The sequence below is a fragment of the Rhipicephalus sanguineus genome, chromosome 5, assembly GCF_013339695.2.
Source record: "Rhipicephalus sanguineus isolate Rsan-2018 chromosome 5, BIME_Rsan_1.4, whole genome shotgun sequence".
Taxonomy (NCBI): Eukaryota; Metazoa; Arthropoda; class Arachnida; order Ixodida; family Ixodidae; genus Rhipicephalus; species Rhipicephalus sanguineus.
The window spans coordinates 58,575,247-58,602,062 of record NC_051180.1 but is presented as its reverse complement, the minus strand read 5'-3'; the positions used below and the strand labels follow the sequence as shown (position 1 = coordinate 58,602,062).

The 26,816-nt window shown below is 46.5% G+C and overlaps 1 protein-coding gene across 1 annotated transcript; it reads right to left on the bottom strand.

The window, feature by feature from the left end:
* Positions 1–11,445: 11,445 nt before the first annotated feature.
* LOC119393676 (uncharacterized) lies at positions 11,446–16,211 on the bottom strand. Its single transcript, XM_037660794.2, has 2 exons — positions 15,926–16,211; positions 11,446–12,920 (listed from the first exon to the last, which is right to left on the bottom strand). The coding sequence occupies exons 1-2, from the start codon at positions 16,160–16,162 to the stop codon at positions 11,739–11,741; spliced, it is 1,419 nt and encodes a 472-aa protein (XP_037516722.1). The 5' UTR covers positions 16,163–16,211; the 3' UTR covers positions 11,446–11,738.
* Between the last annotated feature and the right edge of the window lie 10,605 nt (positions 16,212–26,816).

Below are 26,816 nucleotides of genomic sequence, written 5' to 3'. Positions count from 1 at the left end.
CAGAAGCAGATACTTCTCAAGATCTTCAGATGCGTCTGATCAACACTGCTCGGATACATCTACGCAGTATTCCTCGAGGGACCGATCGTGTGTCAATGAAACACAGTAGCATGAGCAGGGAAGATTTCCTCAACTACTGCACTGTTTCGTGTGTCAGCGTCCATTTCGTTTGTGTCCTTTGCCGGGAAGTAATCCGGAAATTGATTAGGATAGCAAGATTAACTGTAGCCTGTTTTCCTTATCCAAGAAGAGCCAGGTTCCGGTTGTAGCGTAGCCGTAGGCATAGGCGTGCGGAGGGGAGGGGGGGCAAGGGGGCGAGAAGGGGGGGCGCAAAGTCAGCCCTATACATTGTAGGGGGGGGCGAGAAGAGGGGCGCAAAGGCAGCCGCATACATTGACATAATAGGGAGGGGGGCGCTGCGACGAAACTTCGCCCCCCCCCCCCTGAAGGGGAACCCTGCGCACGCTTATGGCCGTAGGGCCGTACGTTAGATTACGCTTGCTCACCGGAAGAGGAAGTACCGAAGCTCATTTCTTTTTCAAGGCGCCAACCTACAGGCTTGACCTTTTAGACTCTGTACTAACTACCATTAGCTGGCTGTGGCACGTAGAGACGCATCAGCTTGATAAACACTGGTTGCAAAAACCCTCAAGTCACGTTTCAATAATTTAAATTTGGGTGAATTCGAACGAATTTACGATGTTCTTGGCACGATATAACTGTAGTTTGCTGCAAACAAGGTTCTCGGCTGATTCACCTTTTTTGCACAGAAGCTGAAAGCGAAATTCGTCCGTCCTACGTACGCAAAAACGACTAGCGCGTATGCGCCACAGGAATTGGGCAAATCGCACTACTCACCACGGGTCCGCTAAAAACGAGGGGAACACACGGGCGGAAATCGCCAGTTGAGATTTCTGGACAGACGTAAACAATGATTGAGGAAGACTGTAATGAACCGTGAGGAACAGTGATAAAAAGCGGGTCCTCACGTTTCAGCATCGCTGGTTTTATTCTTTATTCTTTATTCTTACATATCCCCGCTTTGCCTCGAGGCGTTACAGCAGGGGGGTTACAGAGTTGAAAAAAAAGAATATTTTCATTGACACTGGACACTTGCTCAGATGTCAAACAATTCCATTGGTTAATAGTTTTAACAAAAAAAAAAAGACGAGTTGGCATACAGGTTCGTCCCGGCCCGGTATGGCCTTATTTTGTGTGCATGATCTGTGCGTTGAGAAATATAATCTGGCTTTTTTAAGTAAATGCCACCGTCTATTCCCGTTTTTTTATGAAATATCTGGTATAAAAGCTTCAGACTCTATTTTTTACGACGGAACGACAGTGTCTTTACGGAGCTGTCTTTACGGAGTGCAAGTTACGGTTTAATAATTTCAGTTTGAGTTCAAACGAATTTACGATGTGATTTGCCTGACACGCCGGTTTTTGCTTCAAACAAGTTTCATGGCTTATTCGCCTTTTTTGAATCTTGGGAAGGACCAAACCTGGGCTGTATAGATGGCTTGTAGAAAAGAGAATAAAAAAATGTCCTGCATCACTATCCTCCCTCTTTTGATATCAAGTGTTTCCTTGTATGGTAATGGTGTGGACCGGTGCCACGCATTTCCTGTTTTTGTACGTGGGATTCAGTTGTTTTCAGCAGGTGGTACTAAAAAAAGTGTTTGTACAGCATACAAAAATAAGTGGTGTCATACTAAGAAACTCCGTTGCAACTGGTATAAAATTATGTTATTAATTCGTCAATCGAGCAAGTTTAGTGCCCTACAGGCAAATTTGTAAACGTTCCATTTGTCTAACCATCAGATGAAACCCTGTCGGTAGTCGTAACGATGCAAGAGTTGATTAATTTCACTTTTTTTTGTTTAGGTAGCATCACGTCGAGAATCCCAACATGCGCCGCTCAGCGTTGGTCGTCGTAGTAGCGGTGCTGCTTATGACGGAACTCCTGTCGACAGTAAGCGAATCGAGAGTGAAGTCCAGTAAACACACCACTTAGAAACAAGTAACAAGCATTCAAAAGTTTCCTCGCCCGTCTTCTCTCGTGTGCAGGTGCTCGCTGAGGATATTGAACGAGAAGATCAATATGGAAAACGTACGTATTGGCTGAAGCAAAGAACGAAGCGATACGGTAAACTATTTGATAGTTACTCACTTAATTAGGCAAACAGCGCGTACGAATGCGAATGTGGTATTTTGCCGTTTCCTTCCGTGTCCAGCTGCTACAGCCGTTTATTTCATTGCTTGGCACGTATTAACAGGTAGCATACCTTTTGCCTCGACTGCGCTGAAGAAGGCCAAGTTTGTGAGCACATGCTTTCCTGACACTGCAGACTTTCTTCTTTCCCCTCAGACAAAATATACGGCGCCGTTACGACGTTGGATAATTTTTCTGCGCATCGCGAAGAACTCGAACGGGCACCGTAGGTGGCGGTGGTTGCGATAGTAGCGGCGTTAAAGCAGGCGATGTTGGTCTGGTAAGCTTAGCCGGTCGCTCTTCCGCCTGGGAAACCCATAAGGTGTGGCGAGAGCGCGTCTCTAGGCGTTAAGGAACTCCGCGTCTCCGAGAAAGGCAATCAACAGTCTCAGAACTCCAAGATTACTTCGGGCTCTTCAGAGCGCCCTGTATGTACATCTTCGAAGCTTCCGTAAATAGGACCTCCGTCTTGGAAGGTTGTAAAACAAGTTATCCTTACCACGTCGAGCTACTAGCCCTTAAAAAGATTAACTTTTAAACATTACCGATCTCAAGCCACATAAACTACGGCATTTTTTAGCCCCCAAAAAGGAAATAAATAAGTCTTAAAGGAAGAAGGCAGTGCACGGGGCGAGCGCTATTTCTTATTTTTTTTTTGCCCAATGCACTGTCTTCTCTTTTTTTTTAAGATTTCTCAATTTCCCTGTTTTCGTTAAAGTGTGTCTATGTGGTTCACCACCGGCTCGCCCAACAGCAAGTCTTATTGAACATATGATATAACCCGTTCAGTCCTAAATAATTAATGTGGATGAAGGTGGGGCAACGCTAGTGTATTGAGTTAGGCGCGATAATTATTTTAGAATTAGTGGCCTTGCTCGCGTGTAGCCTACTCTGCCGAGAAGTTATGAGAATACGGATTAAAAAACATCTTGCTATTTATTGTATGCGGCGACCTATGCGGCGTATACTTTTGAATGGTACGCGCCACGTGGCATTGTGGGAATCATTGTTGCATGCAGTCCTCCTCCTGATTATCATCTTAATAATAATCATCATCATTATCCTTGTGCGCTTTCAAAAGCATTGTTCCACTGGCGCATCATGAATGTATTTTTACAGTTGGCTTTGGTGAAGATCAAGAGGAAGCCGGTCTTTTCGGGAAGATAAAAGCGATACCCAAGAAGATCGGTAAGGGCACTGAGAATGCATAGGCATAAAGCATAGGAACAGCTAAATGTTTGGGGCCGCGTTCATCGAAGGCTCTTAAAGTTGAAATTGCGCTTTAGAGTACGCGTGTCAGCCATTAGTGACAATAGACATATTAATATGTGAAAACGGGGGGGACAGGCCAATGCACACCACTCTCATGAACGAGAAGATTTGGGAAGTTTGCCGGTGATCTTCAAAAGCATAGTTTAGGCCTAGGTGTTGTCCTGTAGTCCCAAATGTTTATCTGCTTCCAGCGCAAATGAGCTATTGCGGGCCACGGAGGTTACGATCACAGTTTCCTACAGAAACTACTCAAGAGAACTCTCACGCTGGTATCTATGCGAGCTGAAATCGCGGCGCTTCAGTCGCATGGAAGTGATGGATAGTACATGGATTTGCCCCTTGTTCGTGGTTCGAGCTTATAAGAAGGATTTGCTACTTCGTAGGTTGTTCACTTTCAACGAAATTTTACGTTACAACCAATTTAGCTAAACTGGCTAACATCCCTGCCTCTCCTCTCTCTCCTGTTTTTCTTCTTCCTTCCTTCCCTACGTTGCAACCGTAACAACTTGAAGAGAGATGAAAAATTAGTGACCACGGGGTATCACTGGGGCCGACGTATCGACAAGCGGACGTGTTCTTATAGAGCGCCTTGATGATGATAAGTGCGGAGCACTTCAGGGCCCGGGCTGTCGTATGCTGTCGCACGCTGTCATCGCTTGGCGTAGCGCAGGAAAAACCACGTATAAAAATAGAAAAAAAAGAGGAATAAAGCGAGAAATGGAAAGAGAAAAAAGTGGAAGGAAAATAGAAAGAGCAAGAAAGAGAAAGAAAGAGAGAGAGGAAGTAATAAACAAAAATAAAAAGAAAAAAGACAGAAAAACGGAAAAAGAAAAAAAGAAAGTGAGAGAGGAGGAAAGAAAGAGAAAATCTAAGATAAACAAAGAAGGCTACCCAGCTCCGCGCTCCCTTCAGGCTTGTCACCCCTGTGCGCAGCCCTATAGAGTCTTGTTGGTCTCTGCGTTTAGTGATATTTAATTTTAACAGCTTTGGAAATTACGCCTGCGGACATAAAAACAGTAAACGAAATTGCAAAAAGCGCTCGAAGCGGTAAGCGTAAACATCATACAAGTATATCGTACAAACCAATAACCGGCCTTGTAAACGAAGAAAAAGCAAGATGCGAACTTTGTGATGCATATGTATAAGCTTTATTAAGGGGCGTGTCATCTATTGCGCTGCAATATTTCTGAATACACGCCCATCATCTCCAGTGCTGTTAGTTTACCTCTTACCTATAGCATCGGCCTTCACGGTCGAGTTGGGGCGCGAACGACGTTTGCTAATGCGATGAACGTCTGTTCACGTCAAAGTATTGCGTTCTTGCTTGCGTTGTAGACTTTTCTAGGCCGTTTGGCGGACTCTTCTGAACACGTAAGTTATGTTTTGACTGCCGCCTTTTCATTCAGTGGTGGGATTTTCATGCATGCCAGTAAAGACCGTCCCGACGAACACTCTAAATACAGTACACTGGTGGCGACGATGCAACATTAAGACAAAACTCAGTCTCGATTATTACCTACTAAACGAGAGCTTGAAAAAGTATTTCCAGTCAAGCAGCCACAAGAACGCTGTACCCGGGAGCTACAGGTTTCAATTTGTTTTGTAAAGTGAATTTTCGTGCTGCGCCTTAGAACAATTAGAATTATTTCTTATTGCTTCCTGTCACTGCATGCACCAGAGCTGGACGTTATATGTCTTACAGCTGCTGAACGCAGCTGTATTTGCGCTAAAGACGTTTCTCACAGAGTTTGATTTGACCGGGCATGCATTGATTGACGGTCCAGGCTTTAAAGACACAGTAAGGCTTAATAAATTAAACATTCCCATTTGTGTAATCATTAGATATGCGTTGCTCTTTATCGGAAATAACGACAAATATGTCACGCATGTTTTGATATATTCAGAATGTTTTTCGTTAGGTTTAGCCATAAATGTTATTGTTGATATCCGCAAAGACAACGTACGCTTAAAGCCACGTTACACATCCATCCACATGGCATCGTGGCGCTGCAATTACGCGTGATTACGGGCTCCTATAAACACTATACGCCAAGTGGAGCGAACTGCAGTTCGCGCATTACTTTAAGTTTACTATTACTCCATTCTAAGAGAAATCGCCTGTATTTACGCAATATTGGTATTATTTAGGTGAAGGAGCACCTCTTACGAATACCATGTCAAAATGTGCACATTAATAAAGGTTACTGTGTTTTGAGTGTACTTAATAACCACCATGTATGAATACGTAACTAGAGACGGAATCAAAGCCGCGCTCCTCGCGCCATCTCGCTGGTAATGAAGAAACGCTTATAAGCGCCTGCCGTCTCTGAGTCCTGCCAGCGGTAAAGGGTGTGCATATAACGCTCGCCGTTAGCTGTCGGAAGGATCTGCGCTTTGTGGCGTAGTGGCTAGCGCCACGTGCAGCGGAGCGAGAGGTCACTGTTTGGGTTCTGCGCTCCGGAAGCATTTTTTCTGAATTATTTTTCTTTGGGACTTATATATATATATATATATATATATATATATATATATATATATATATATATATATATATACATATACATATGTGTATATATATACATATATATATATATATATATATATATATATATATATATATATATATATATATATATATATATATGATAGTCGGCCTATGCTTTCATTTATGCCATTAGAGACATTGTTAAATTTGTGGATCAGGTATGATTCACGAGCCTCCCGGTCATGATGGAGTACCGCCGCGGAAAATGTGTGGAAGGGGTGGCCAAGGTTATTATCATGTTTAGATGTAGAATGTAGAATGGCCAAGGTTATTAACATGTTTAGAGTAGAATGTTCTACTTGAAAGCGACAAGTTATGATTTGTTTTTCCGGAACCTCCACGCGTTGTCTACAGACGGGCGAAGAACATTAGAGATATTGTAACGTCCTCTAAAGTCAACACTCCTGAATTCACAGGCAGCGGCCCCTGCAATAAGCCTAGATGCAAACTCTGTCCAATGATGAACAAAGTGCCCACCGTCACAAGTACCGCGTCTTCGTTTTCTTATCAGATAAGAGGCAACTTCAACTGTGACAGCGCGAACATAATCTACCTTCTCGAGTGCACCTTATGCCATGCACAGTACATTGGACAAACTGAGACTGCGTTCAGGATGAGAATCAATAATCACAGAGCACACGTAAAGGCTCTACCGCACCTTCCTCTATCTAAACATGTTAATAACCTTGGCCACCCCTTCCATACATTTTCTGCGGCGGTATTCCAATCTAATTTCAAAACCCATCATGACCGGGAGGCTCGTGAATCATACCTGATTCACAAATTTAACAGGGTCTCTGGTGGCATAAATGAAAGCATAGGCCGACTATCATGCTTGACCTGCAACGAACCCGAAAAATTTGATTCTGCCGGCAACTAGCTGACCGATTCCCAAGAAACTTTTGTACTCGGGATGCAGAATTTGAAGCATCCGTTTACCCTGATGTACATGCATGTACACATGTGATTACACACGTCGCGCATTGTGCTATTCGAGCCTGGACCCATTTCTTGATAAATACATATGTCATTAAGTTTGGTACTGTGATTACGGGTATTACGTGCGTGCTCGTTCCCCCTTCCTGCAAGTACGAATGCGGTACCCCCCCCCCTTTTTTTTAACGCTTGAACATCGGTTGTTGGTTCATATGAGTACGTATGTGCATGTGTATGTATATCCGTATGTATCTATATGCGTGTGTGCATGTACGGATATGTACATGTATATGTATATGTTTATCATGTCTCTTGATTGAAAGAAATATGTCATGTGCCCACACATTGCGCCTAACAGCAACTGTCCTCAATCTTGTTCACCGGCGAGTCGTATCCTTCTTTTTGAGCGAGGGCTATGGTAATTGCCGCGAGCACCTGCAAGATGCCCGCGGAGACCGGTCGACTTCAAAAGCCGTACCGAACCCCCTTCTCTAAAAGGCGCATGGATGGGCAAACTTAACTGCTTTTGATGCGCTTTTTGAAGGTAGCAAGGAAACGCGTGCTGCACGTTTACATCCGGCGTCCGTGAGCGTATTCTCCTTTAGTCCCGTAGTTGATGGGTCTCCCCATTTAGCGTGGTAAGTGCGTTCGCACCTTTGTCATTTTTTTCTTTTTTTTCCCTCCGCGTCTCGTTCCGAACCCCACACGTAGGTTCGTTTCGCTGTTTGTTATTTATTTTGTGTATGTTCTGACCCCGCCTATACTCTACTCTTCACAGAGTGTAATGCTGTGTGTGTCACCTTGCATGCGTGTCGCTCTCTCCCTGGGATTTGTTTGCTTTTGTTGTTGTTCTGGCCCCTCCCATGTCATAGTCCAACGAATCACGATGGTGTGTCTACATGTATGTATGTACTTAAATCTGTACTTAAACCCGTACGCCATGTACGTATGCATTCTTTGATAAAGGCCTGTCCCCGGCCGAAAGCTCAGAATAAATGTTATGTTTTTCACTGTGACTAGTTTTCTGTCATATATATATATATATATATATATATATATATATATATATATATATATATATATATATATATATATATATATACGGCGCATGACGGCGGCGGCAAAAACCAGCCGAGACTGTCCATATAATTGCTATCGCAATAAAATGTGATAAACTGTAAGTGATAGCAAATTAAGTGTTCATTTACAATGTAAGTTCATTACATTTGCTTTATTTAATTACTTCTTCACTCGACCTCGGCTTTTACGATACCTCATTTGTTACTACATGTACTATATGAGCCATTGCTACTGCTGCGTTGTACCCATGTATGGGATAGAGTGGTATTCGTAGGCGAAGATCGCGGTCGGTGAAAGAAACAAGTGCGGGTTTTTATGAACAGAGCCTACACTCGGCTACAGTGCACAACTGCACGTACGACTGTTTCAAAGCTGGTTTCCAAAGTGCATCTATGTGGTATAGTTAGTGTGCCTGTATAATTAGGTAAACTATAGTACTTTTAAAAAATACCGGTGTTGATGTTTATTGTTGACTGTGGGTTCTAGTTGTTTAAGTTACTGTCATTACCTTAGTGTCATTGTTTTAAGGTTTAGTGTCGCATTTTGGATTACTCACACAGCGACAATGCTGGCACGTGAAACCCCACCTGGAAGTACGGTGATAACGAGTGAAAAGAGAATGCTGCTTTGTGTACCCTTAGTATACTGCAGTATTTTAAAACCTTAGGGACTGCTTAACGTCTACAACGACAACGTTCAAGCGAACACTCGAGCTTAATATTGAAGTCAGCATGTTCTTAAAGCAATGTCTTAAATCAAATACATCATAAAAATGATTCCGTCATCAGGAAATGAAGTCAGGGTCGTGTAAGTTTAGATTTTATGGTATAATAAGAACTGTGAAGACGAGATTGAAAAAGAAAACGACATATTTGAACGGCGAAGTCATCGTCAGGCTTTACAGCTCTGGTAGTCGTGATCGGGTATGTTGGCCGCATATGTTCTAATATATATGTCAGCGTCATAATTAACCAATACAGGTTCAATGCAAAATTAACGTGACTGTGACAGATGTATGAGTCTTTCCTTTCTCGGTGACAGCGGAGCCCGTAAATTTCTTTCTAAAGATAAATTTCTTGCTACAGGTTTCTTTTTCTCAGACACTTAAAGGCGCCATGACACCCAATTTTCTATCACAATCTGTGTTATGTCAATTAATCCTTGTGCATTCACAAATAAGGTGGCGAAATTTTAGCGCATTTGGTCGAGCACTTAATTCATAATCGAACATTTTTATAAGCACGCAAGCGGCCCGAGAGTCAGGCAACACTGGTGCACCCGCGAGCCGTGACGTAACAAGCAGCTGGTTGTGCAAGCGTCTGCACTGCGGCGAACGATATTGTTCCGTGGTCAGCTGCACGTGATATCGAGATATTTTAGCGTTCTTCAGCTTGGCACTGAAATTGAAAGATTTGCAGCGGCTGAAGCCTTGCTAGAAGACGACGGCTGCGTTCCGTGCTGCACATGACGTCACACACGCCATGGCAAAATGGCGGTCGCCGGCGGTGGGCGCGGTTTAGAGCCGGCGACTTCTAGGGATTGTTTTGCACTGAAATATTCTTTTACGGCCCACTTTTTAAATCTGTACAGGCTTAATAGACCCTCTACTTATAGGTTCAGCTGAAAGTCGCAAATCTTTGGGCGACCGTGTCGTGGCCCCTTTAAGTCGCACTTGAACCGCCATGGTAGATTAGCAGCTACATTGTGGCGCTGCTGTGCTCGGCGCATGTTAAATCATTCACGCGGACGTCAAAGCATTCCAGGTGATCAAAACTATGCGGGAGTCCCACGATACAGCGTACCTCACAGCCACATCGCCAATTTGACGCGTAAGGCACTGTAAATTAATTTTTAAGGGGTATTTGTTCAGACTTTAGGCGCGGTGCAAGTATGTATAGCGGTGTGACGTTGATCAGAACTGTAAAGAATTCGTTTTTTTTTTTAAATACACAGGTGGCATGGTGGGCGACAGGATAAAGGCACTTCGAGAGAAGCTCCCTCTCCCTGGATGAAAAACACAATGTTTCTCCTATCAGCGTGCTGTCTGTCCCGCCTTGAAGTCTGTACTTTTCTCAAATATGAAACCCATCTTCAGGTTGGGAGAAAGCGTGCGTTTCAATAAAATCACTGCATCAAGAACAAAAAGAAATTCCTACGGCGTGTAAGAAAACCTATTTTTGTTGCCACACCACGTTTCTTAAGATCTGCTGCACAGCAGTGCACATACAGCGATATTGAAAACTTATTAAAAGCGATACGGTATACAACGAAACCGCAGGGCAAGATGCTTGTTTCGTGCCTCCTGTATCTTGAAGTACTTCATACTAGTTGCACATCATTAGCCCAGTTATCAATTTTGCTGTATATATAGTGCTCAGCTAATCAAACTTACGCAGTAATCGAAACTCATGGTTGCCCGCGCTTATTACCCTCCCTGTGGGTGCTTAGGACGTCTAACTTGTGAAATAAATGAAGTTGGAGTGAAACTGATGAATCAACCCATTATTCTCGAAAGGCAGGTTGGGTTACCACTGATCGCCGTCCCATTTCCAAGGGGATAACGATGCACATAACCATTACAACTATTGTGCACAATGCTTATCAAATTGTGTTATCGTATTGGCGTATTCATCGCGTTAACGTATACAATGAAAGTGTGCGCTTGCGTGGAAGATTGTGACTGCATTCGGGTGCCCAGCGATAATACAGCGCTCACCGGTGCACCAATCAAGAACTCCGCATGGCTACAACACGGTTTCATTACCACGTGTCAATTGCTAGGCACACTACATTCAGGAAGTTGTTCTAATACGCTCTTATGCAAATAAGCTGGTCGTATTCTGCACAAGCCACAAGCTTAACCCAATTAACGATGATTGCAGTGAACCATAAGTGAGACTGATGGGTGTTTTTGTGCCGTTGATGGTCGCAACATTCAGCGCACACACGCACACACACACACACACACACACACACACACACACACACACACACACACACACACACACACACACACACACACACACACACGCGCGCGCGCACACGCACACGCACACGCACACACACACACACACACACACACACACACACACACACACACACACACACACACACACACACAAATACGTCGACTCAAATAAGTACTCAAATTGCACGCCTCAGTTTATGCGGTAAATTTCATTTTAAGTGGTGGAGACAGCATATAGTGTTCGGTTTTGATCAAGAAGCCGTTTCTGATGCAGCTGCTACGCGTATTTACACGAATAATAGTTTAGTCTTGCAATACCAACTGCGTAACGGAAGTAATTCCGCTAAACGGCAGATATGTCTTATGTTTTTGTGCATAAATTACTGCGAATATATAACGGTGAATGCCCGCAATAAAAACACAAAATTTCGCTTTTAATTTGTTATTTTTTTATTCACTGTACGCCCCAACCGGCGGTGCGTTACCTCAGTATGCATGCTGAGGTAAGGGAACTTTTTTTTTTATTTCCAAAAAAATACTATTCGACCCGAACAAACAAGAAAGTCCTTTTCTCCTCGTCTCTTCATGGCAGGTCTTTCTCTTCATGTGCACACGCAGCGGCCGCTATGTAGCTTTCTTTCCGTTTTCCTCATCTTTTTTTTCTTTAAGGCGTGTGATGAGGTGTCTTCAAACGCGTGCATTGTAGCAGCGACTCACTTCAGTGGTTATGTACTCCCACTTTTCCCACCGTACGACGTCGTACCCTTGTGTTCGCTAGTAGAGGAGTCTCGCTTCTTGCGCAAGGACCCTGCATCCACGCCGTGGCTTGCGGTGCCCCCGTAGTTAAATCCCCTACCCACAGAAAGGCTCGGCAACGCGTCCTCTCTTTTGCCTCCCCAGGGCGCAAACACGTTGTCCTCCTTTTTGCCTCCCCAAGGCCTGAAGACGTTGTCCTCCTTCTTTCCGCCCCAAGGCCTGAAGACTCCATCTTCCCTTTTTCCTCCCCAGGGGTTGAACGAATCCTGCCTCTTGCCTCCCCAAGGGTTGAACGAGTCGTCAGCGCCGCGCTTGCCGCCCCAAGGGTTGAAGAATCCGTCCTTGTTCGAGCCGTCCCTCTTGCCTCCCCAGGGGTTGAAAGGTCCTTCTCGCTTGCCTCCCCACGGATTGAAACGGTCCTCGCGCTTGCCTCCCCAGGGCGTGAAAGATGTGTCCCCGTCGTCGCCCCTTTTCCCTCCCCACGGGGAAAACGCCTGGTCCTCCCCGGTTCCCCTCTTTCCTCCCCAGAGGGCGAAGCTCCGCTCTTCGTCCTCCTCTCCGTCATCCTGCCTGGCCCTCGCAGCGTCTTCGTTTCTGGCCGTCGGGCTTCTGACGACTCTCTTGCCTCCCCACGGGCTGAAGGAGTTCTTGTCCTGCTGGCGCTTGCCTCCCCACGCGTTGAACGTTTCCCTCTTACCTCCCCAAGAACCGAAACGGTCTCCCGCCGCCGCCCTCTTGCCTCCCCACGGATTGAACGTCTGGTCCTTGTCCTTCTTGTCGTCCGTCCTCTTGCCGCCCCATGGACTGAACGAATCGGCGTCCCTCACACCGATGCTCGCCGGGTGCAGCCGACGAACCTTGTACGAGACGTCCGCCGCCAAATGGTGTCGGCGGCTTTCCTGATTGCCGGCTGAGTCCAGCAGGGATTCGAACGTAGCGGCGTTCCGCTTGCCACCCCACGGACTGAACTGGCGTTTGAAGTTTTCGGAGCGCATGTGCTGCAGCGCAGCGGGTGAGATGTTCCAGCGGATTAGCGTGTCGCCACCTCTGGAAAGCAGGGAGCGCGCTTCGTCGCTGCCCACGACGTGCTGAGCCCAGGCGTCCGATGGGAACGCAGTGACCACCAGGAGCAGTTGCAGCATAAGCGTTTCCTGTGATGATGAGAAAAAGACTTTAATCATGACAGCGGAAGTGATGAGCGCATGTTGAAGTGGCAAAAGAGAGCGTCACAGCGATTTGAAACACGTTAGGTGCATCGCTCTGCCGTTTGCAAGTCTCTTAAAAATAATATGCAGCTTTTTTTCAGGCTCTCAAGGCTCAGCTTGTAGGGCATACGGGACAAGCAAAGGAAATAAGGTCAACGTAGGCTCAACGACGGGCCACATTGGCTCTGCATATTGTCATGTACGCTCTACTTCGAGCCTGTAAAAGATCCGCTTGCATTTCTCCTCAGCTCACGTACTCGACAATCTGTCCAAGCTAGTACCACATGTTATGCAGGATACAGTGCTTGTAACAGTGCTTGTAACGTGGCAGTTTTCCAGCGTGTGCTAGACACTCAACTAGCTATTTCCATTTATAGGCTTAACTTCATCGCTTCTGTGCTTGAAAAGCCCAGAACGATAAGGTTATTCACTCTACTTGCCGTGGTCGACAAAGAAAAGCCGCGGCACAATGCTTAGCTGCAGAGTGCAATGACCATTGAGTCCCAGTGGAGGATAACTGTTAGCTTCATATGACCGGAAAAAATGCGCAAGCCTTGCCACAAATAGAAGCAAAAAAACTTCAAAACATACTGCTCTAGAAATAGATTTTCTATTTAGCAGCTCGCACACGCACGTGACACGCCCTACATGAAATGGCGACCACTGCTTTCGATGTAACGCTGTATAATACGACTCTCGTCGCCAAAGACTTCACTTGACCTTAAAAAGATCTAGTTTTATTTCTCTACGCTAGCCGCACTGAACTCGATCGATACTGAAGACAACGGAACTACCAATGATGCTTGTTAGAAATATAGGAGTGAAATACAAGGCACTGATCCGAAGTGATTGAAGCATAATGTTTGAGACCAGGCTCCTAACAGCGCGGAATGGCTACTGGGCAGTCAAGCGGCTTTGCACACGCGTAAAGAGACCAACTTTGTGACTTCTTGTGACGCACGCACATATTCTATTCAAGCGTACCCTGCTCAGAGCATCTAGTTCGTGTGTGAGGCAAATCCAAGACGCCTCACTTTTACGTTTATTTGTGTCACATTCCTCAGTAATGCGGATAAGTGCCTGAGTGATAGCAGAAACCGACGTGTCCGTATGGGTGGATGGGGGCAGCAGCTGTCAGCAACTTCTCGCGGATCTTCTTATGTTGAATGTAACGAATCACAGTAACATTTGCTGGCAGGCTTGTTGGTGATGGATAGTTCATAGGTAAAACAGCACAAACGTGACCAGACACAAGGAAGACACATGACAGAGTTGTGACTTCAACTTGCTGAAGTCAGCCCTCTGTTGTGTGTCTTCCTTGTGTCTCGTCACGTTTGTGCTGTTTTAGCTGTGAACGAATCAATAAATTATATTTTTGCTTTCAGTAGGCAGGCAGACTATTCTGCAAACCAGTAAACCTTCCATATACAATTTTGGTTTCACCAACAGCCACATGTTGCGGTCTAACAACAAACAGACAACTCGTACAGCTGAACTACAACGGCCTACTGTTCTGCAGAAATAGCTTCTTGCATGATATCCAATTGAATTCTTTAGAATTCATCATCCCGATCGATTCCTTCGTCTCATGAAATATTTGTAGCTTCCTATCCAGGCAGACTTATATACAAGGCACTAATTAAATGGTGTTAATTACCAAGGGGAAGACACGAGTTGTTAACTAAGGGCGCACTTTGCCTTGCAGATGTTGTTGGCAATAGCTCCGTCTCGCTAACGATTGCTTTAATAAGTTAATCTTCACTGTAACATAAGCGGTCAATAGACCACGCGATGAAGTTGCCGTAGCGTCGTTGTTCTCAAAGTGATAGCGGTGAACCAAGTTGTACTTAAGAAGCTCATTCACTCTACGAAAAAAAAGAAAGGATCATATGTTACTTTTTTTGGTGAGCGCTAACTGGCCACGTATAGGATTCTCTTTAAAGAGACACGTTAACTTTCTTTTGGGTCCCACGACGCTCCGACGAGATTATACTGATCTCCAAAGAGAGTTTACGTAACTCTATAAAGAGAGTTATATAGGTAGCAAGTAAGGACTCTCAGAAAAAAAAGAGTCAAATGACCTTTTTTTTATTAGAGTGTTAGAAGAGGTCAGCTTCCATTATTGTGGCCGCTCCGATCACAAAAGTACAAGACAGCAAGCACGACTAGGATTTTCGCAACATAGCAGCGTCACAGAACACAAAATCTAGGAGCGGTATAAGGTATTAGAAAATAGATAAAGTGCAAGCTGTACTTCAAGTTGGCTTTTTTTTTTTACCAAAGGCTCTTGTGCAGGGACATCATTCAAGATATTTAACTTATAAAAGAATGTTCGTTCTTTTGCTATACACATTTCTTCGATATGGTTTCGTTACAAAAAAACAGCCGAGACGCATGCGAAATGCACTTGCGCAGCCTCTGAGAGGTGAGCGTTTCGATGTGCACTTCTCAGAAAAATATGCTTTTTTTTCAAGGTCATGTCGTTACCCTTTACCGTAATGGCGTACTGGCGACCGCGTCCTACACTGCAATTTTACAAAACGCTGAGAACGTTTGAAGGAGCTACACCATATGCGGCGCAAGCGTCAGCGGCTCACTGACCATCTAACGAAACGGTCCTGTATGCGGAGCCCAATGCACTACTAGCCTACGATATGAAGTAAAATGCAAGCACGGAAATGATATCAGCGCGTGCGACGGAGATCTACGGTGTCAGATTAAGTAGACCGCTCTATCCAAGAAGCAAACGCCCACCTATGTGTACACCATAAATTCGGCAACAAACGTTCCGCCTGCGTCGTCTACCGCTGACGCGGCCAACGTCTCTGCGTTATCAAAACATCTTCGCACATGCTCGTATGTGTAGAAAAAAAAACTTCCCGCAACGCGAACACATGATTGACGCAGGCCTCTCCCGGACACTCGTTATCCATCAGGTGGGAAAGACTCACCCCGACAGCAAAGTTAGCACCAGCAGCCCCGCGACGGCGCCGTACCGTTCCCATGGCTGCTGTGCTGGACACGGTGGTGTTGACGACGCTGCGCGCTGCCGTAGGCGGGACCACGAGTAGCGCCTGTTGCTCAGCCTCCGAAGAACGTTCCGTCGTTATATAGCCTACTGCCGGAGAGAGTGCGAACCACCCAAAGATCCCCAGAGGCGACCCAAAGGCAAGTAATCCGATTGTCATTCTTCTAAGGCCCTCAGCCACGGCACGCGCGGCAGCGACTCGTGGGGGCAAAGCTTTTAGCTCTGCGGTCTGCGTCGAAGCCGAGAAAGCCTCTGAGCTTCGTTTTCTTCGCCTCCTTCCCCCACCCCATTCCTTTTTTAGTGCGTTTCGTACGTCACGCGAGTTAGCTCTGAGCTCCGGCTCTCAAGACTACATCAACGGTCCATAAGAGGAGAGAGATAGAAAGGCTAGAAAGAGGAGAGATGGCGTCCTTTCTTGCGCATCTTGCGTGGTTGTCGCCGCAGCAAGCCACTGTCGCCGACTCGTGTAAGTTAGCGCTAATGTGTCTCTTTACGCTCTTATATTCCCTCTCCACCCGCTTCTGATACGCGTCTTCTCCACCGCGTTCTTGTTCTTCATCTCGGCCTTCGCTTTTCCTTGGTTGTCTTGTTCTTTTCGGTGGCACGGATTAAAGGCCACGCGCCTCGCGTTTTGGTGTGTGTGGCTTCTAGCTGCTGTTTTCGCGGTCTTTAAATTAAGGCACTTCGCACTGTTTCTTGTTTTGAAGACACGAAATTCGGTTGCTTTGTTTTCTCAGAGGCTCGACTGGCTTAGAAACATAACTTCTAAGCTTCTGAAAGCTCAAGTTTCTTTTGTGAGTGCGCGGATAATGATGCGCACGTTTACACGCTGAGTGGTTGTCGATGTGATAACGTTGTTAAGAAAACATGGCTCTTTTATATTTAATGATAACGGGCCAAAGGCGTGGGCCCGAACGAGACGCCTTAGTTGAGCCGCATGTTGTAACCCTTTCTTGCCCAATGAATGGTTTCCATACAGAAGTCTTTTTGTGATGACTCCTACGCGATGCTAGGAAGGGGAGTTAAAAGTGCCTTAAATGCGGCAAAGGTCAATACGACTGTGGTGTAAAGATGCTGCATAGCGAACAATGCAGTCACGTCAGATGGCTCTCTACTTTTCGGATATCGTTAGCCATGCAATAGAACTGGAAATATTTCAGGATTCTACTCCCCTTCCCCAATCCCTCAGTGTAGGGTAGCCAATAGGAAGCTTTTCTGGTTAACATCCTTGCCTCTTTGGCACTTGTGGCGCATGATCTTGCTACATTCCTTACGTAGACCGTATATGCGACGGTCTGCGGACAGACCAGTGTTGGCAGTGCTAATTTACGGATGTTAGACAGCGAGTTACGTAAGTCGCGATGATTGAACCCTAGAGATTTGGAAGCGTTGGCGCATACGGTTGTGAAATGAGATGCCCAGGTAAGGCTAGGTGTGAGATTAACGCCTACACATTTGTATGCCGAAGCCTGATGTACCAGGTTAGTAACTATATAATGATAGAAGGTTAAGCTTGAGTTTTTACCTGTGAATGACAGTATACCCTGCACTTAACTGAGCTATGTTTCACTCGCCAGGCGTCTTGCCAACGCGTCGAAGTTCACGTTGGAGAACAAGATGGTCATCAAGGTTGTTAATTGGCGGGTATATTATACAATCATCGGCAAAAACACTCATGCGGGACGAAACATAATTGCACAGGTCGTTGATGTAAATGAGAAAAAGAAGGGGTTCTAGTACACTATACTACGCCGCACTCTTGGAATATGTAAGGAAGGGATGATGTAAAATGATATACAACCGTGCATTGGTAATGATCTTCCAAGAAGCTACGAACAGTCGAGTCTCGGAGCAAATAATTTGGGAATGAAGGGACAGTTTAATAAGTCGACAAAAAGATGCAACCTGTTTGAATGTTATGATCCATGCTACAATGTTTTAAAATTCCACGTTAATACCTTGGGGGCGTTGTTTTTTGAAAAGTGCAGGTTGTGAGAACAGTATTTGTCACTAATCTCACTTGCTGCTGACCGGCAAGCTTCCAAAAATACATTATGTCTATGTCAATCTGCGGGCGTGCGCGTGCGCTTCGGCGCGTTTATACCTCCAATGGATGCCGATCTGGGCAGCTGATAAGTCAAAGACAGCCAAGTTGTACTGTAAGTTTCACCTAACAACATTAATCGAAAGTACTAGTTGTGCTTTTGCTGGCTGTATTTAGTGATGATTTATTAAGGACGTGCTGGCCGCACGGTCACTGAAAGCGCCCAAGCAACGACTGCTGCTAAAACATACCCGTCAGCTTTCAATGCCGCAGCAAACTTTTGGCTGTCTTTCAACGCCGAAGTGGAAAATGCTACGTGAGACAAAAAAACATTCCTTAAGAAAATCTGTGCGTAGAAGTTGCCTATTCAACATTACATTTATGTTATAATCACTAATGGTTACGTTTCAAGGGAAATATATTGGCACTCCAAGGCACGTTGCTTTATTAGCTTGCTGCTATTTTATTCTCAGTTTATACCGAGCACGCCGTCGTCACAGAAAGTCACTTGTGGAAGTCTATTTACCAGTCTCGCTGTCAAAAAAAAAAAGCGCCCATACGCGTTTTGCGGGGCATTAATGGGACACATTAAATCTGTTTAGACTAATAATTTTTTTTCAGACTAAATTATTTTCGCTCTCGATCGCAGTATTGTCATAAAAAGAGAAAAAGCAGGTCAAAGTTTAACTATTGTAAATTGTCTTGTCAGGTTATCAATAAAACTGTCAGGTATGACAGCGAAATCTGAGAATATTTGCAGTTCTTCCTGTACAGCTGAAACTCGATTTCATGGCGCCACGACGCAGCCACCCAACAATTAGTAGTTTTCAGCGAAACGTAGAAGTAGACGGTCTATTATGCTTACACAGATATGAAAGACGGACTGTAAAAGAACACTTCAGTGCAAAATAAGCCCTATACTCCATCTCAGAAGTTCCCTTCAGCACTGTGAAGGCTACAGGGCCCCTTAGCCAATAGGAAGGGCGATTAGCCCCTCCACATGTATGTATTCATCCGCGTCGCGCCGTCTGCTCGAACGCGCAGGGCGAGTAAAGCGAACAGACGGCAGTGCCAGCTGATAAAAAATGGCTGCACCCATCGCAGCTGGTGCCTTACGCTTCGAATTTATTGAGTCGTCATTGTGCGCTGCGTGGCCCGTAAGTTACAAACTGACGCTTGTCGTGACTATATTGCACCTATCCGAGAACAATTATCAAATTATCCGCGCGTTAGGCTTAGGAGGCGTGGCTAAACAAGCAACTGATCTCGCAAATAACGACAAAATGTACCTAATACTTTACCCTCAGCATGGGATGGCACAAAGCGATGGTTCATTTCACCATTTATTTGTTGCTGCCAGCGCAGTGGGCGAATGGCAAGCGCAAGTTCGGATCGAAGCAGGCGGTTGCCTCTGCATGAGTGACGCCATGTTGATTTGTAACCACAGTGACCGGCAGTTACTGATACAGCAATTAAAAGCACATGACATAAAGGCGAAGAAGAATAAACACATCCCGCATCGATGTGGCGTAATACGTGCCAAACAAGCGCAAGTTTCTCAGCCCTGCCAACTGTAAGGTAATTATGTCTGGAACTATGTTTTGCTGTGCAAGTGTGTGGCTTGCTTACATCATAAAGTTTCCTAAAATTACCTAGAGGGAACTCTGGTGCTGCGATCGTTCAGCCACCATGGGAATGATGGGTAGTACCCGGATTTGCTTAATCTTCGTGCTTACGGCTTCGAACGCACTTGTGACTTTGTTTATTGCTGTGTGTTTGGGTTCGTTTCCGATAAAAGAATAGACCGTTGTGAACTTCGGGACCAGATTTGAATTGGTGAGCCTAAAAAGGATAAAGTGGTGAAGTGGAACTGCTGACTTTTGCTGAACTTCGTTTTGCGACAAAAAGGATGCAGGCGACGCGCAGCCAAACGGAGCCGAAAGAACGAAGTTTAGACAAATCCGTGTACTACCCGTCATTCCCATGCTGGCTGCAGCGCTATGCGTTACAGCTCCCGTAGACACTAGCGCCAGAGTTCCCTCTAGTAAATATTGTAAGAAACTCAATGTCTTACATCCCGTAGCCTTGGTAGTGCTGAACGGTAGTGGTGAGATTACGACCTAATGTACTTCTGATCTGCACAGATGTCCCCTCTCCAGCACCCACGTTCTAGTTCATATCTCCTGCCGCTAGGGACGTAACCTACGAGCGGCGTGGCGCTAGTCAGCACCTGTTCGCTCACGTCAGCCTCAGCGCTCGTGGGGGTGTTTCGGCCAGCGCAGATCGATTATATCGCGTAATTATTATGCGTAAATGCAGAATACCTCGAAAATAAAGGTGTGAGAAGTGATCTAGAAATTATTTGCATTTGAATGTACGCCTATAAGGACACGGCATCATATAGGCGATGCGCAAAGCGCCGAACACGCCATCTGCCGCCATGGCTCGGAAGCGCTTGCGGGGCCCGGCGAACAGTGTTTCAGCGAGCGTCTACGCGAGTGCACGGATGGATGTGTTTTTCAACGTGATTTAACGACTCTCCCGGGCTTCAGCGATGTCGAAAAATAACTGCTGGGTTGTCGGCTGCTCAAACACGTACAAAAACTCGCCAGGAACGCACTTTTACAAGTTTCCGGTGCTATTTCATGACCGAGAGCGACGTCGACGGTGGATTGCGGCTGTCCGACGCAAAAGGTAGGCAATCGCGCTTTGTTTAGGCAGTGTTAGAACGATTACCGTGTTTTTATTTATCCATTTATGTCGCTACGTCTTCAGCGAACGCTACTACGTTTACATTTGGTCGCCTCGCCTGCATTGTATATGCTACAATGCACATGAGGTTATCACTGATAAGATGCGATGCCTAGGCTCTCTTGAAAAACGAGTGGCGCGAAGCGCTATGCCGGAGAATGTGGGGCAGGTGGCGGCTCCTTTACAAAAGCGCCGTGGAATCACACGTGTGCTGCACGAAATGGGCTGCATTCTACCTAATGATGGCACTGGAATGCGATCACCGGTGCAGAATGTTCGCTGTGCGCTTGCCGTAACTGTATGCATATTGGCTGTAAAACATGGCACCTGTTCGCACTGAAGGCTTTTGACAGGACATTCAACCGATTCAACGTCCCTTTGAATGCCTCGTAACATGACTTCATGCTAATAAAAAACACCCTTGATGTATCCCACAATACTCATGCAATATTTCGAAGATGATTTAAAAAAAAAACACCATCTTCGATTTTCTTTAAACTTTTCAGAATTAAAGCCAAGCACGTGTTCTAACTTAATCTGTAAAAACATGTTGCATTATTCTTGTGACGTAGAAGTTATGAAGCACGAAAAGTAGCCAAATTGACGTAAACTGAGTAACCACAACATTGAGCGAGCATGGAGCAATAATTTCCATTACCATTATTTTTAAGTCGTGAATATGTTCTGTGGATTGATGGATTGACAGAAAAGAACAGGAACAGTTGGTTCTGAAGAGCAAATTATTACTACATTTTACGCACATCACAAAGAAATTTGCAGTGGCTTAGCTCGGCTATGTCAGGATATACGTAGCGTTAGCAAAGGTTCAGCTGATTATTCTTAGCTTTCCAGATTATCTAGGATTATTAGCCTCCTTCTGTTCATTCTTCGCACACTGAATCGCTAATTGCCAGGAAACTACTTCGGGATCCTATGAGATAAGCTTCTCGGCCCTTCTGCGCCGTTGAGCAGCATTTGCGCTCTCTTTCTCCATGGCGCTACCCACCTGCAAACGCCAGTCAGAGGCGCTATCGAGCGGCTTCAGCCCAGTGTCAGAAGGCGAAGAGCTGCGCGCGCGCCGGCGCCAGTGTGTCTGGCGAGGCTAGACGCCACTCCTCCCGAACTTGCAGACCAGCAGGGGCGAGCCGCGCGCGACAGTGGCGGAGTCTGCGCGCGCGCCGACGCCAGTCTGTCTGGCGCGGCTAAAGGCCGTTTCACATGACACAAAACAGAGCGATTTTCAGGCTGCGAATTCGCTCGCAGCGAAAAAAATGGCCGATCGCTTTCGCCGCAGCGGTCAGCGGCGAGCGACCAACATGTTGGAAACTTTTCGCTCTGTTCGCAGCGGCGGAGCGATTTTTCAGTCCAGACCCGTCGAAATTGTGCCGATCCGGCCGAGCCGTCAAAATTGCGCCAACGAGTTTGTTTTGGTTATGGCCGTTGTTGCGTATTCTCAAGTGAATTTAGATTGGAAAGTGTTTTTAAATGGCGAAGCACGCGTGCTCTTCGCTACCGGTGATGAAAATTTAAGAATATCATAACGCACAGATTGTTACATTACATTCGAAAATTATGCCGTGTCTGCCACGAACGACGGCAGCGAGCAACTTTGCGCGCCGCGCCAGTCGCAGAGCAAAAATCGCAGACCATTCGCGGTCCATGTGAAACGAAACCGCCATTAGCGGCGGTTGCGAAGAGAGCGAATAGAGCGAACCGAGCGATTTTATTCGCTACAATCGCGGCATGTGAAACAGCCTGAAGACGCCACTCCTCCTGAAGGCGCACGCCAGAAGAAGCCTCATCCACCAGAGAAACGGACATTTTGTGCCAGAATTGTTTCAACCGCTTCAAACAGATCGCCGTAGAGTCTCTGGATGCATCTCATTCTGACGAAAATTTTGTTCCCGAACAAATTGCTGTCGAAGAGCTAAACGTATTCGTGAAGACAACAAAATATTTTTTTTTTCAGCGAAATTACAGGGGGTCGACGGACATGCACCGACGTTCTTCTCTGAAGACACCCAGCAAATACGTAGCCAAGCTGCTATGACAAGCTAGGTGACCACCAGCTCCGCAGTGACTCAGTCCCGCGCCACTAGCGCAATCTGCCGAGATATTTTTTCGCAAGTTTATCGTGCTGGTTTCAAAGTATTACCAACGCTGACCCTTCGCGTGGCCGCACCCGTGAAATCCATGCGCCGGCGCGACAGCGCTCCCTCAAAACCTACTATATAAACACATGGCACGTAAACGAAGCTACTATGTCGAGAAAAAACGTTGGTTCATGCGTCAACGCATGCAGGCATTAGTGATCGGGACGTTGTAAAGAAAGCGGTGTACTTACGATGAGCTCCACTTTGTAAGGAAGCTTGTTGACGCTTGTCTGTGGCAAACCATCTTGGCGCGTATGACATTGTCGTCCCACACAGCTGTTACGTCGGACACATGTCCACTATTATAAAGCGCGGCTCCTTTGCGCACACTATCGCCGCAAAAGTAATTATCAGGGACGCGCACAAGCGGCAAATCGCACGCGCGCACTTCCGTCATGCTTGCAGTGAAAAGAGGCGTCCGCTACGCGACCCGCATGCGGTTCCAACGGCCGCCGTTACGCGGCTTTCACCATGGGCAGCGCGCAGGGTATTCTGTTGGGTGCATTTTGTTGAGAAAATGTAAGTTCGGATACGTTCCGGTCTGGATTAAGCGCCAGCTGGTAGCTTCCTCCTTTGTGAGCTTCTTATGGGGGAGGGAGTAGATACGTCTGAGTCCCTTGTAGTGATTTAGGATGGCCGCATACTCACACGGGACCGGGATAGGCTCCTCGGAGGCCGGGTCATGAGGTGCTCGGTATGTTGTGTACCCTCGAGCCACCCTGTCTGCCTCCTGGCTCCCCTCCAGCCCCATGTGACCAGGCGTCCTATTATCCTGTGCCGGATGATGGGGTTTCGTGTGTCAAGAGTGTCGTTGGGATCTGGTGCACCACGGAGAATGCTAATCGCCGCTTGACCGACTCGCCCATTCAAGAAATTTCTACAGGCCGCTTGAGAGTCCGTGAGGATATCTAGTGACCGCCTTTGGTGGTTGCCGGTGGCAATGGCCAAAGCGATGGCCGTTTCTTCAGCCTCCGTAATGGAAGAGCAGCGGATTGATGCACTGGTGATTTCGCGAAGACGATGGTCGACCACCGTGGCTAGAGCCTTATTGCGATTACCAGTGTAGAGCGCTGCATCTACATATCTTGCGCTCGTCTTATTTAAGTGTTGCTTCCGTAGAGCCTCGACTCGGGCCTCCCGCCTGCCATGATGAAGTTGAGGATCCATATTACGGGGTATGGGGGCAACTTTGTAGGTTGCTTGGAGGTTTGCTGTTGTTTAGCGATATCTCGAAGGAGGCCCATATGCCCAAGGCGCCGCAGTAGGTCCCTGCCTGTAGAAGTCTGCGCGAGCCGGGAGAGTTGGGTGGCCAGTTGCGCTTCTCGTAACTCTTCAAATGTGTTGTGAACGCCGAGACTTAAAAGTTTGTTGTTAGAGGTTCCTAGAGGGAGCTTAAGGGCTGCCTTGTAAGCCCGTCGTAACATAGCGTCTATCTGGTCTACCTCCGCTTTAGTGAGACGCTGATAAGGAAGGCTGTAGGTCACTCTGCTGACAACGAGGCTGCGGACGAGTTTTAGTGTATCCTCCTCTCGCATACCTTGGCGACGAGTGGTCACTCGTGCAATCATACGAGAGACCTGTAGAGTGGTGGTGCGAAGGGTGCTGAGAGTGTGGATGCTCTGACGGTTCGACTGTATCCACATGCCCAGGATGCGTACAATAGTTTTTTCCGGTATTTCTTGCCCGGCCAGCATAATGCGTAGCCGATGGCTGGGATCTTGGGGGTTGGGTTTATTTTTCTTCGAATGCCAGATGCGGAGAAGCTCCGACTTCTCTGTGGAGCAGGCGAGGCCACAATTACGCAGTTAATCCTCAACGCAGGTAGCCGCTTGTTGCAGATGAGTCTCTTTTTCTCCGAGGGAACCCTGTGTGGCCCATAGCGTAATATCATCCGCATAAAGCGCATGGTGAACTCGCTCAATTTGTTGTAGTTTCCGCGCGAGGCCTATCATTGCTACATTGAAAAGCAGCGGGGATATTCAGACCCCTGCGGGGTTCCCTTGTTAGGAACAGACAGTGTGGCAGATCGAAGTGTGCCCAGCCCTATTGTCGCAGTGCGATTTGTAAGGAACGTCTTGACGTATTCATAGGTTCGGTGGCCGCAATTGAGGGCAGCGAGTGAGTCGCCTTGGGCAGCGCGTTCGAAACGCGTTTGTGCTGCCTTGGCACAGCCTAAAGGCAGCGCGTTCGAAATGCGTTGAAGGCGGTGGCAAGTCAAGTTCAAGTGAAGGAGCGTTTCTGAATACGGGGGTTACTTAGCCCTCTGTTTAAGTTTACAAAAGCAGTCACATATATGCCTGCAGTTCCTCACAGAATACGGGCGTACTGTCTCCAACGCTGCTGAAAAGGCCGCAGCGTAGCAGACGAACAGGTAGGGTGTCTACGAACAGGTTATAGGAGGCGCTACCAACGGCGAGTGGTTGGACGAGAGCGGGGACACGCGCTCCCATAGGAGCCCGCTATCTGTGCAGGTCAGAGAGTACAGTAGGTCGTGGGTGAGATGGAGTATAGAAGTCGCCAGGTATAAACCCCGCCCACCACCGGCGACCGCTATTTTGCCATGGCGCGTGTGACGTCATGTCCTGCATAGAGCAGAGCCGTGGTCTTCTATACCAAAGTTTCAGCCGCTGTAAATCGTTCAATTTCACTGTCAAGTTGGACAAAGTTGAAATAGCTCGAATGCACGCGCAGCTAATCACGCAACAAGATCGTTCGCCGGAACGCAGACGCCCACAAAGCGAGCAGCTTGTTACGTCATGGCTCGCGAGTGCGCCGATATTGCCGGATGCGCAGGCCGGTCGCATGTTTGTAAAAACATTCAATTATAATTAACTTGTCGACCCAATGCGCTCGAATTTCGCCAGCTTGTTTGTGAACGCGCAAGGATTAACCTCATAACACAGATTATGATCGAAAAGTGGGTGTCATGGTCCCTTTAACGAAGCGATGACAGCGCTCAATTTACCTCGTTAAACCGGACAGCCCGTAAAACCGCGAAAGGCTTCTTTCGCTCCTTCTAAATCTAAATTTGAACGTAGCGATACTCGAAAGTTACCGCGGCATTTTTATTTGACACTAACCCACGCCAGCAAGTGTGAAGAGTCTGTGAGGATAGCCCCGACATGGAACCTTCGATATTCTGGCTAAACAGCTGATAGAGGCTCACTTGAAGCTATCACATTGTGCCGATACGCAAAGACGGGGATAACAAATGCAATGATTTTGCGAACAGGCAGAGCGGGAAAGTTGAACGGATGGATGGATGCTATGAGCGTCCCCTTTATAACAGGGCGGTAAGAAAAAAAAGAAAAAAATACCTCTTTTGTTTTAGTCGGCATAATACCTTGTCTGCCTCAATTAAACCGATGTTGCTATAGAAAAGAAAAAGACAATAAATTCGCAGCCCAACTTTCCGGCCCTTACGGCAGAGTGATCTTATTTTCCCCACTACTTATTTTTCCTTCTCTGTCTACTTTTCTGCCACCGTGTTTACCTTTTCATTGTTTACCTTTCCACGTATTGACCATTCTATTGTTCTCACTAAAACCGAAGGCTTCATGTATAGTCTAGTGCCCAAACATTACACCATGTTGGATATCTCCACCTTCAATAAGAACGCACTCCGTCGTTTCGTTAGCTTCCCCGCAACATGAGCATTTTTCTTCTTCTTTACTGAATCTCGCTTTATAACTACGCGTTCTAAGGCAACACGACTTTGCTTTAAACAGTAAAGCGCTCCCCCTCGAATTATCATGTTGCAGGAAGACGACCGGTGCCATCTGTCGCATAAAGCACTCAATAACGAAAGCGACCGCCATGTTTCTGTGGGAGCATTTACAGAGAACACAAACCGCAAGATTTCCTTG

Excerpts from the sequence above, each read along its gene's own strand:
- LOC119393676 (XM_037660794.2), bottom strand. The coding sequence starts at position 16,162 with ATGACAATCGGATTACTTGCCTTTGGGTCGCCTCTGGGGATCTTTGGG. Across the intron at positions 12,921-15,925 it reads GTGCTAACTTTGCTGTCGGG|GAAACGCTTATGCTGCAACT; the intron begins GTGAGTCTTTCC and ends TCATCATCACAG.